We start from the raw sequence: 11473 nt of genomic DNA on the forward strand, positions 1-11473 counted from the left end.
GGCTCCCCGAGCCGAGCCGAGCGGAGCCGCGCCGTGCTGCGCCGCGGGACTGGCTGCGGCGGGAGGGCGGCAGCGGCGGCCGGGGCGGGGGGAAGGATGGGCCCGGGAGAGGGAGGAGGGGTCGGGGCGGCGGAGGGAGGGGATGGAGCTAGAGGGAGCCAAAGGACTGGGGACGGGGGGAGCGGGGCAGGGGAGGGAGAAAGGGAGGGGAGGCGGCCGGGAAGTGAGGGAGCGAAGGAGGAAAAGGAGCAGAAGCTGGAGGGAAGCGGGGAGGAAGGGATGGAGGGGCCCCTTTCCTCGCTGCCGGTGAGGTGCGCCCCGAAAGGGTGCCCCGGGCAGCCGGGGCCGGGCAGGGCCGGCCGTCCTCCTGCCCAGGCCCTTCAGTGCCGGGGAGGGGGGCGAGCCAGGTCCAAGGGAGACCACGGGAAAGGCGAAGAGGAGGTGGGATGGCAAGAGGGAGATCGCTGGAGTGAAGGAGAAGGATGGAGGGAGAGGACTGGAAATGAGAGCAGGAGAATGGGGTGGAGTGCGACAAGGAAAGGCAGTGATGGCAGTGAGAGAGGGCAGGAGGGAAAGGGGAAGCTGGGAGCCAGCGTAACCCTTCCGTGTGTTTGTACAGCACCTGGCACGACCCCAGAAAGTGCTGAGGGCATTTGCTGCAGATCACCGATGCCGTTGTAAGGGGATGGGGGGCCCTGGGGAAGAGGAATTCATACAGCCCAAGTCCCTCCTCTGTGGTCCTTCCACCTGTGGACCCTCAGGCCGAGTATGCAGAGTTCCCCTGGGGAGAAAGGGAGCCCCTGTCCTCCCGAGGAGCCCCGTGGTGTCAGGCCACCCCGAAATCCGCCCCTCCCCCCCCCCCCCCCCCCCGGGTCTGCAGAGCTCTTCCGCCGTTTTCAAGGGCTAAAAGTTGTATGAGATCTTGCACTTGTTACGGGAGTGGTGGAAACGTGCTGGCTGCTGTGCATGGGTGTGTGTGGGTACGATCAAGGCGTGCCTTTTGGAGGATGGAGAAGTCCTCGCCTGTGGTGTGGGAGATCACAGAATCACAGAATCGTTTAGGTTGGAAAAGACCCTTAAGATCATCCTGTCCAACCGTTAACCTATCACTGCCAAGTCCACCATTAAACCATGTCCCTAAGCACCACACCTACCCGTCTTTTAAATACCTCCAGCGATGGGGACCCAACCACTTCCCTGGGCAGCCTCTTCCAGTGCCTGACCACCCTTTCAGTGAAGAAGTTTTTCCTAATATCCAACCTAAACCTGCCTTGGCACAACTTGAGGCCAGATGCTGGGGGACTTCAGGAAGGATCATTGTGTTTCTGTATTATCTGCAGAACTTTTGCTCCCCACCACCTACCAACGCTGCAATGTTTTAAAAACCATTTGCACTACTCAAGGCCGGGCGTCCAGCGACGTTAGAGCCGCCATCAGTTGTGGATCGCAGGGAATCTTCTCCTTCCCTGTGCCCCTGTGTAAAGCCAGGGAAACGTCTCCAACCGGCTTTTAAGAGGCCTTTTAGTCCAAATCTCGAGGTTTCCACCATGAAAACTGCTGAGGGCAAGCGAGAAGCCCTTGAAAAAGAGTTGACAATAGAAGTGCTGACAGGCTTTTAAATATTGTGATGCCAGAGATTCTGTGAGCTAGAATCAGGGCATCTTAAGGCTTTGGACTGCGTTAATCTTTAACGCATTGGTACTTGAGAGAGTGGGTTTCAGCTCTTTTTCATGAAAATTTGTTTCGCTTTATAAATGCACTCAGATTTTAATGCAGCCGTCTGTACATTTTCCACCAGGCGGGGAAAAAAAAAAAAAAAAAATATATATATCCATCTTCCATCAACACGATTATTGGCCAAATGCCCAATTCGTTGCATTTATCTTGCAATCTCCTCTACAAGCCGGTGGTTCTGGTGTTGCAAAATGTCCCATTAAGAGAGTGTGATAGGGCTAGAGAAGGGACAGGGAACAGTGGTACAAAATGCGAAGAAGTAGCTGAAAAGACAAATTAAGAAATGCCGTGTGAGCTGGTAAAACTTGGAGCATGGGGGACTTGGATGCCAGGTCGGGTGGGTCTTTGCCCCTGCGCTCCTGTCTCGGCCTCCCTTCCCGCTGCCTGAGTGAGGCATGTCCCAAGTGCTCACATCTGTTCTTGCTGCAAACCATTTCCCTTTTAGTCCCGCAAAAATCCATCTTAAAAAGCAAATGCATTGACGCAGTGTGCTTTCCTAGAAGACATTTTCTTGGACGAAAAAGGAAAACTTGAAGAAGGCAGAAAATAAGAAAGAAATTGAAGAAGGAGACATAAGGTTTATCTCCTAATTTTTTCCACCGCGGCCCCCTCCGCCCCCCGAGCAGTCCGAGCCCAGCCCTGGGAGACCCGGCCCGGTAACATCCCGCCGGGAAAGGTCTGCCCTCCTTTCCCACCCCCGTTTGGCCGCTTTACAAAACCGATTTTTTATTCCCCCCTGACAAACCGCGCAGTGCGGGAGCACACTACAGTGCCGGATCTCCCCAGCCGCTGAGGCAGCTTGGAAGCAATTCGCTGCCAACAGGAGGATGGGGGGCCTCCGGTGTCCCCCCTGCAGCGAGTCCTACAAGCCAGATCCGTACCGGGCTCCTCATGCCCTCTGCTAGGGTCCCTCTTATCTTTACGGGGAGTAAAGACTTGACTCTTGCCAACAGGCAGAGCCCGATCCTGCAAAATCCAGACAACCGCCTGCAAAGCTCAGCCCCAGGGAGGGAGCGCTCTGCAGCGGGGCTGCCGCGGAGGCGGGGGGGGGCACGGAGGAGCCCCCGGCCCCGCTCCAGGTCCCCTGCAACCCCCTCCGAGCCCCGGCCGCCACCGAGCTGCTGGGGGGAGCGGTGTCCGGCGGGGCGGCGGGGCGAGAGCGCTTGCCAAAAGTCAAAGGGCTTTCCCGAGTGACCGGTTGCCGGGGCGTGGGGAGCGCAGCCCCGGGCAGAGGCTGGGCCGAGAGCGGTCAGCGGGTATGGGCGGCTCTGGCCGGGGTCTCCACTTTCTGCTAGGATCAGCAGCCCGGGGCTGAGCCAGCAAAGGGGGGGTCCCCCCAGCACCATCGCAATTCACTCCCCAGGCTCCGAAAGGCCGTCGGACGCGGTGCTTAATCACTCCGTTTAAAAGCAACAATTTTCCTTACGATAGGTAGCGATTTTTCCGACACTGGCACTTTTTAATCCCGCGCTTCATTTGTATTTTATCCGGGAGGAATCTTGTCGGCTGGGACGTGTCCTGACGCGGAGGCCGGTACCGCACGGCGGCGGCGCGGGAAGAGCGAACCTTTTCCTTTGGATAATATATTGCTGTATGAGAAGCTAACGTCATGCTGAATGGAAACGTTTTACCTGGGAAAGCTTTTTTACCAGAAATCACCCGGCACACATATCTTTATTTCCATTTTAGCTCAGAGCACAACAAAAGTCTCCTACTCTAAATCTAAATCTGATGGAAATGAAATCTGATTAGATTCTAGAGAAACGCCAGAGAGTCCGGTTTTGCTTGGCGTACAGAATCGGGCTTGTTTTATCCCCCGGTGTACTCGAGGGTAAAATAGGCCCTCTCTGCTTTCACATCCCCTTCCAAATAAGACCCCGCTCGTTGCGGTCACGCTGGCACCTTGCGGCGGCGTTCAAGCCGTCCCGCTGCTCTGCCGGGACGGAGCCCGGGCCAGCGGGTCCAAGCCCTGTCTGAAAAAAAGTCCATCAAAATAACCAGGCGGCTTTGGCTCCCTTAGCGCTGCAGGTCCCTGAAATAAACTCGATTTTGCTGTTCAGCAGCAGCCGGGTGCACGTTGCCGCTGGCCGCTGGGGTCTCCCCCTCCCCGGCGGGGTCCCGCCGCCGCCCCCGGGCGCAGGCAGCCGTCGGGGCAGCGGGGGACAGCCCTGGCCTGCGCCGGGCATCTCGGGCAGGGAGCGAGGGGAGAGAAAAAGGCTTCACTAGGTGGACGGCAACTCTCCCTGGAGGCAGGAAGGCAGCTACAAGTGTCATACGTAAACAGGATTTTCGGGGAGTTGGGAGCGCCAAGCGACTCCTTCATCCCAGAGGTGCGGGACACAGGCGGGTCAGGCTCTGCTGTGACCTGGGGACAGCGCATCCCTTTTCGAAACCTTTTATTTCTCTCTGAGGTCAGTTCACAGTCCTCAGCTAAATCGCCTTCCTGCAACCATTGCACTCGATCCTAGAGGCGCGCGGTAAAATCCTAGAGGGGATTTCCGAATAAAGCGAGCAATTCTCGGCTGTTCAGTAGCTTGGGATTGCTAAAGACAGGAGAGGAGAGGAGAGGAGAGGAGAGGAGAGGAGAGGAGAGGAGAGGAGAGGAGAGGAGAGGAGAGGAGAGGAGAGGAGAGAAAAAAGAAAAGAAAAGAAAAGAAAAGAAAAGAAAAGAAAAGAAAAGAAAAGAAAAAAAAGAAAAGAAAAGAAAAGAAAAGAAAAGAAAAGAAAAGAAAAGAAAAGAAAAGAAAAGAAAAGAAAAGAAAAGAAAAGAAAAGAAAAGAAAAGAAAAGAAAAGAAAAGAAAAGAAAAGAAAAGAAAAGAAGGAGAAAAGAAAAGAAAGAGAAAAGAAAAGAGAAAAAAGAAAGCTTTACATTTTAGGCACACATGTAGATTTTCATTCACATATTCTTTAGTAGATATTCATGTATCTCACTACATAGAAATGAAAACGTAGGATCCGTAAGAAGAGTTGAGAAACTCAGGAGAGTTAAATGAAGCATTAAGAAATCCGGCATAAAGCTATATTCACTGGGAATGGGAGGGGAAATGCAATAAAACTGCCTGGACCGAGCCCGGGGCTGAGCACTGAACACTGCGGGGCCGCCGCCGGCTGGAGCGCGGCTGCCGCCGGTCGATGCGGGAGCGGGGCGCGCCCCCCCGCCCGGCTGCCACGTTCGCCGGGGCAGAGACAGCCTCTTCCAAGATAATGCAGAGTAAAAGAAAAAAAAACAATCGATCCAAATATATTGTTCAACACTGGAGCCAGCGCGCACCTATGAGATTTATCAAGTATTGATTTGCATGAATATTTTAGACCCATGCCAACGAGAAAAGTTATAGGCCATCTTAAGGCGGTGAGCAATGTACCATTTGCAAAGTAGCCATTTAACAAGGTGCTTTTCAGCTTATCGATCATTTTCATTTAAAGTGTAATTAATAATAACATCTTACGGCAGCTGCCCCAGGAATTTATTTCAGAAGGGCAGTTCAGATAGGATTTTGATTTTCGTTTGGTTTGCTTAAAAAAAAAATTAAATCTTTTCACTAATTATTTTTATTAGCGTCCAATAAATACAAGTTATCTTTGTGAGTAGTCTGGCAAGGTTTTCCTTTGCCTCGCCTCTGGAGTGCCATCTAGCTAAGCTGTTGTAGCAACACTCATTACATAAATGTCAACAGACAAGGATTTATGCTGCATAATAATATTACAGCTGTAGTATAACTGGATTTATTTTAAAGCTATTCTGAGGTTGCTTTGATCTATAAAGCAGCAACGTATGCCTCTATATGTCGCAAACAGCCTTCACGAAACTACTTTGAGCGTTACAGTCCGCCAACATTTTTCTGACAGCATTCTGTTTGCAGAAGAAGCACTAAAGCGTGACTCTTACCTCTTCGGCTTGCTTACTAAAAAATATACACAGGGAAGAAAACTGCGAGGAATCTGCTGTCCTGATTTCAGGGATGGGCTTGGGGCTTGGGGTTTTTTGCCTGCTTTGAAATCGTCAATGTACATTCTGCTAGCTGGTTCTCTGCATCCTGCAGAAATTTCTTGCCATCAGGTACAACGAAAAGCGTCTTTTAAAAAGCTACGAGGTAAAGAAACCTGAGGTGTATATGTTCCTACTTTTAGCACATACTTTTAATAAGCCACTGTAAAGCACTTTCTGCATGTACAGAATAAGGCATAAGTAAGCACTTTTTCTTAGATGAATTCACGTCTTGCACCTTTTTAATATTTTACTATGATCATAAGTTACAAATACAGTGTATGAAAAAAAATCTGTTTATTGATATAATCAGCACGTCTTTAAAAAACAAACAAACTAATGTCAAAACACATTTTAAAAATCCGATTGATCATTTAGCCCTGCCAGTTCCTTAACTTCAAGAAAAAAATATTTAGTAGAATCAGAAGTATAATAATCTCATATGTTACTCCAAAGAAAAGGCATGTGGAGAGTGGCAGGCGTGTTAAGTTTCGCGTTGGATTACAATCTACTCTGATATGACCGTAATGAGTCAGGATTTTACTCCAGTAAGTAACACTGGGAGATCTGGGGAGCTGGGTATAGAGGGGGAAACGGTCTGGCCGCTTTCTTCCAGGGGCAGCCAGGTTCTGAAGGGTATTAAATCAAGTGTTTGAGCCCCGAGGAAGAAACATCGCCCCAAGTCACCTCCTCTGCGCAGGAGAAGGCTGCAGTCCGCCCCAGCCGCTCCCCCGCGGCCGGCGGGTCCCCGCCGGGCACCGGCCCCCGGCCCCGCCGCCTCCCGGTCCTTCTTACACTGCCCGGGGACCAGGCTTTAGAAGTTTTCGCCCCAAATTCGGATGTTTGACGGATATGCAAAGAAAACGGCTGGCAAAGATCTCCCGAAGTGAGACGAGGGATTTCAGAGCAGTTGGAAAAAACCCAAAACCAAAACGAAAACCAGCTCCCAGAAACGGGGCTCAAGTCGAAACAAGCATCCCGGCAAGTGAGCACTTTCCTAAGGAACCCGGAGTATATATGTATTTATTTCATTCTCGAGTGGTTTTGAGGCTTTCAGCGTCCTGACTTCAACTGTGCAGGCTGATGCCCAGAGCCATGTTTCAGGCCAAAGCGAAAAAAAAAAATCCAACAACAAAAAGCGGTGGAGAGGTTATAATCCGCCCCTGACCCTTCTTCTCAGGTTTCGTATCAAAGCTGAAGCTCCGCCGCATCTCGCCGATCGATTTCATAACAAGAAACCGTGAGATTGTTCCAAATATAATGCAAAGAGTAGGAAATAGTAAAAATGAGATGGCTCTTCCTTCACTGGGGACTGCTCTGCATGCACGTACCCCAACAGGTCCAGGACCCGGCTTTCCCTGCGGGGCCACCGAGGGCTCCCAGCTGGTCGGTTCAATTACGTCTGATTATGCCCCAAAACGTACGGTCAAAGCTTGACCTTCCACCAAGGCTGAGTTTTATAAGGTCATTTCCCCCTTAATATTCGGAAAAAGAAATTCAAACCTTTGGAAACAATGATGGACCCGATATTCATTTTAGCAGTGGGTAGAGGGGGGGAAACAGAACAGTTATTAAAGGAAAAAGATAGCTTGGCATGCATAATATTTCATATAATATCGCATTACAGATTAGCTTGCATAACTAGCCAACAACTCCCCAGTCTGTCTCCATCTGATTATTTTTCTTTCCTTCCTTTTTAATTGCCAGTGCCAACTATTAATCGATTATACAAACCGATCCCGTAAGAGACAGACCAAGCCGAGGTGCGTTTTCCTCAGTCTCCTCAGGAGACCGAAATAAGTGGCAAACCCACCGGTAAAACACAGTGTGTTGAATTATATATATATATTTAACCGTGTATTTTAGCCGATAGTTTGTCAGGGAAATAAAACGAAAACAAAGAAACCAAATCCTCACAGCTCGGACTTCAGCGGGGCGAATTCATTCCAACAATTTGCCTTCAAGTTGTTTCAAATCAAAAAGCCAGCATCGAGAAGGACCAGGGGGCATCAGCACATGCTTGGGTATCGATCGTATGAAAATGAGAGTAACAAGGGGGGGGGGGGGGGATCTGTGCGAATTAAGTGGCTAAAACAAAGGGCCCTGGAGAAGCTGCTGGAGGCGGGGATCCGCAGGGGCCCCCGCTCTGCACGGAAAGCAGCCGGGACGGCGGGGAAAAGGAAAGGTTTCCCCGGCAGGAGAGCTGGCCCGGGGCAGCGGAGGGCCCGGGGAAGGTCCCCTCGGCCGCGGCGGGGGCCCCGAGGCTTCGCCGTCCGTGGGGCGGGGGCGGCGGGGCCGGGGAAGAGCCCCCGGCCCCGGCGGCTCCGTACATTCGTCTCACGCTGGGCAGCTCGGGGGGGGGGGGGGGGGGAGGAGGGGCTGGGGGGCTGGTGCCCCCCGGAAAACGCCGGTCCGTGTCACCCGGGGCCGAGGCGGCGGTGAGGGCTTTGCCGCTGCCACGGGGCTGCATTTTCTTTGGACGCGCGGCGGGGGGAGCCCCGCCGACCCGCTGCCGGCTCATGGCTGGGGTCCTCGTAGTCCTTTCGGTTCCCTCCGGCTGCTGCGTGTCGCTCCGAGTTAACCCCAAAAGTAAGTTTATTGCACGTTTAAAAAAAAAAAAAAGTCAGAAAGCAGAAAAATCGAGAAAGGTGTAAGTTGGAAATAAAAAGTCCGGGGAGGAAGGGGGGTGGAGCTGGAAGCCGGGGGAGGGAGGCCGCGTTCCCGGCACAGGTGGGCGCTCAGACGAGTCCTGTCATCTGCGACCGTAGGAAAGGGAGGGAGGCGGCGGGGAAGGTGCCCAGGGGGGTAGCTGACGCCGCTGGAGAAGCCCACCAAGGGGGGCGACATGTGGGGCAGGGTGAAGCCCAAGGCGCTCGCCGGCGAGTTCTCGTGGTACAAAATGGGGACCCGCACTATCCTTTGGGCGGCGTGGGAGAGGTTGGCCGCCTCCAGGTCGGCGGCCAGCTGCCGCTTCCACTTGTTGCGGCGGTTCTGGAACCAGATCTTCACCTGGGTCTCGGTGAGGTGCAGCGAGGCGGCCAGCCCGGCCCGCTCCGAGCTGCTCAGGTAGCGCTTCACGTCGAAGGTGGACTCCAGCTGGAAGACCTGGCTGCGGCTGAACACCGTGCGCGTCTTCTTCTTGCGGCCGGCGGCTCGTTGCTCCGGCTCTCCCGGCTCCTCGCCGCGCTCCTCCTCCTCCTCTCGGCCTCCCGGCCCCGGCCGCCCGCCCGCCGGGCCCCGCGCCGCCGCCCGCCCGCCGCCGCCCGCCCGCTCCGCCGGCTCCTCGGGCAGCTCGGGCGAGTCCCGGTCGCTGGCTGCGGAGAGAGGCAGAGGGAGGGGCTGGGAGGTGGGGCCGCTGCGGGGAGCGTGGCCCAGCCGCCCGCTGACCCGGAGGGAGCGCCTGCCCCTCGGCCCGCTCACCGGGAGGGGAAGAACCGCGGCTGCGGAGAGAGCGGGGCCGGCGGGAGGGCGAGGAGCCCGGGCGGGGGCTCCTGCCGCTGCCCTGTCCCTTGCCACGCACCCCCAAACATCGGTCAGTATATGCACACACGCGCCCGCATACTTACAAGGAAACACAGAAAGTATATTTCGTGCATGTATACATAGAGTCATCTATATACTCATATATATGTGCGTATGTGTATACACATCTAAGTGTAAGCACGTACCTAAACGCACACATAGACAGCATACACACACGTTTAGATATATGTTTAGTACACATACAAGTGTACATATATACGTAACCACACATGTATATACGCACAGAAATATATGTACTTTTTCATATATGGATGTACGCATATGAATACATGCTTACTCATATTTATACACACACTTGTATACATTTACACACATATGTACACACATATACTTACAAGTACACGTGTAAGTATACTGGTGTGTGTAAGGGGATAAGTATCACAGTGCGTGTGCGTATATAAAGGGAGGTAAGAAGGAAATATTTTCGCTTCACGTTATTCTGAACTTGATGAACCAAATGGCTCGGGTCAGCTACTCTAATATCGGGACATCGCCTCCCAGCATGTCTCCGTGGAATTTCCAACATCGTGCCTTCCATTTGCAATTTTAAAGGGGGGGGGGGGGGGGGGAATATTTCCTACTCTTTATAGAACAGAGGGAAAAAAAAAAAAAAAGAAAAGAAAAAAACCCGAGAAAAACAAGGCAGCTGTTTCGGGGGTCGTTTTCTGTTCCTAGATCTACTTTTGAGAGAAATTAAAAATACTAATAAACCTATCACTGTAAAAAGAGACTCTTTGGATCACAGATCACGCCTCTTTTCCTTATTGAGCAATCGTGCGAACTCTACAGGCTCGTATAGAATCAAAGAGATGCGCCGAGGGACAATATTTTTTCTATCAGGATAAAAATAACTACTGATCGCAGCCCATAAACTTTTTCAGATGTTAATTTCTGCCCCTGAACCCAGCTTTTTCCTCCGGCGCCCTTTCCAGTGGGATCCCGGCCGCGCCAGGCCGCTGCCGGCCGCCGCCGCGCTGGGGAGGGGGGCAGCGGGGCCGGCCCCGCGGGAGGGGGCGGCCGGGGCGCCGGGGCCCGAGCCCGGCTGCTGCCCCGGCTTTCCAAACTCTCCCCTGCGCTGCTGGGGACGGTGCTCCCAGCTCTCCGGCTTGCTGGGGCGTCAAAAAAAAAAAGCCAGACCTCCTTCTTAAAAAAACCCCAAACAAAACAGAAGAAAGAAAAAGGGATGGGGGAGCGGAAAGGAAAGAAAAATCCCGGAGCAGCCAAAGGAGCCCTGTTTACATTGTGGGCGGCGGGGCGGAGGCTCCAGGTGCCTGACACACCGCCAGCATTTCCGGGGATTTGCCCCGGGCGGCCGAAAACGGGGAGGCAGGGCGAGGGCTGCGGCGGGCTCTGCGCGCATCCCCCTCCGCGCCTGCCCCGGGGGCCGCGGCGGGACCGCGCCCCCCCGGGGGCAGCAGGGACACCCCCCTCCCCGCCAACCCCAGCCGGGCCCGGCGATTCAGGGTAGGGAAAGGCGACTTACTGTCGGGGCTGGCGCAGCCCAGGAAAGCGGCGTGCGCTCGGCGGTACCAGCCGACGGCGGCGTCGCGGAGGGGGCAGCCCGGGGCGCCGAGGCGCAGCGGGGAGCGCGGCCCGCAGCGGGGACCCCCGCGGCCGCCGCCGCCGCCCGCCGCCGCCCGCCGCGCCCCGCCGCCCGCCGTGCCCTCGGTGCCCAGCAGGTCCTCGATGAAGAAGGACGAGACGCGGGCGGAGGTGGAGCCGGCGTTTTCCGTGGCTTCGTCCGGCATCGTCGGAGAGAGCTGCGGGAGGGGGGTGCCGGCTCCGCCGGCGGCTGGCTCCTCGGCTCCCCGCTGCCCCGCGGCCGCCTCCTGCCTCTGCCTAGCCCCGTGGATGCTCTCCTGGTATAAAAGGGTTTTTTTCCGGAGTAATCATTTCAGATCGCGGTTTGCCATCATTTCCTGCAAGCTAGGAAGGGAGGGGGGAGGGGGAGGAGGGGAAGGGAACGGGGAAGGGAAAAAAAAAAAAAGCAACCCGACAACCCATCGGAGGCGCCAGATTCTGCGCGAAAACGGTAATAACGAAATAAAAATGTCACGCGAGTTAAACGCTGGACACGCGAGGGGGAATCCTGCGATTGGAGGAGCGCGGCGGCAAATGGGATTTCCGCGGGGGAAGCGCAGGGCGCGGAGCGCGGCGGGGCCGGGCGCTGCCGGTGCCTGGGCGGGCGTGTGCGTGTGTGCAGTGCG

At 54.6% G+C, this 11473-nt stretch overlaps 1 protein-coding gene across 1 annotated transcript; it reads right to left on the bottom strand.

Annotated features, from left to right (window-relative positions):
* Nucleotides 1–8461: 8461 nt before the first annotated feature.
* LOC309592614 (homeobox protein HMX1-like) lies at nt 8462–11014 on the bottom strand (the record flags this gene model as incomplete). Its single annotated transcript, XM_082316183.1, is given in 3 exon segments — nt 8462–8527; nt 8529–9037; nt 10750–11014. Coding segments are annotated over 3 exon segments (840 nt in total).
* Nucleotides 11015–11473: the final 459 nt, after the last annotated feature.

The sequence above is a fragment of the Platalea leucorodia genome (genome assembly GCF_965183815.1).
Source record: "Platalea leucorodia genome assembly, chromosome: 6".
NCBI classification, from domain to species: domain Eukaryota; kingdom Metazoa; phylum Chordata; class Aves; order Pelecaniformes; family Threskiornithidae; genus Platalea; species Platalea leucorodia.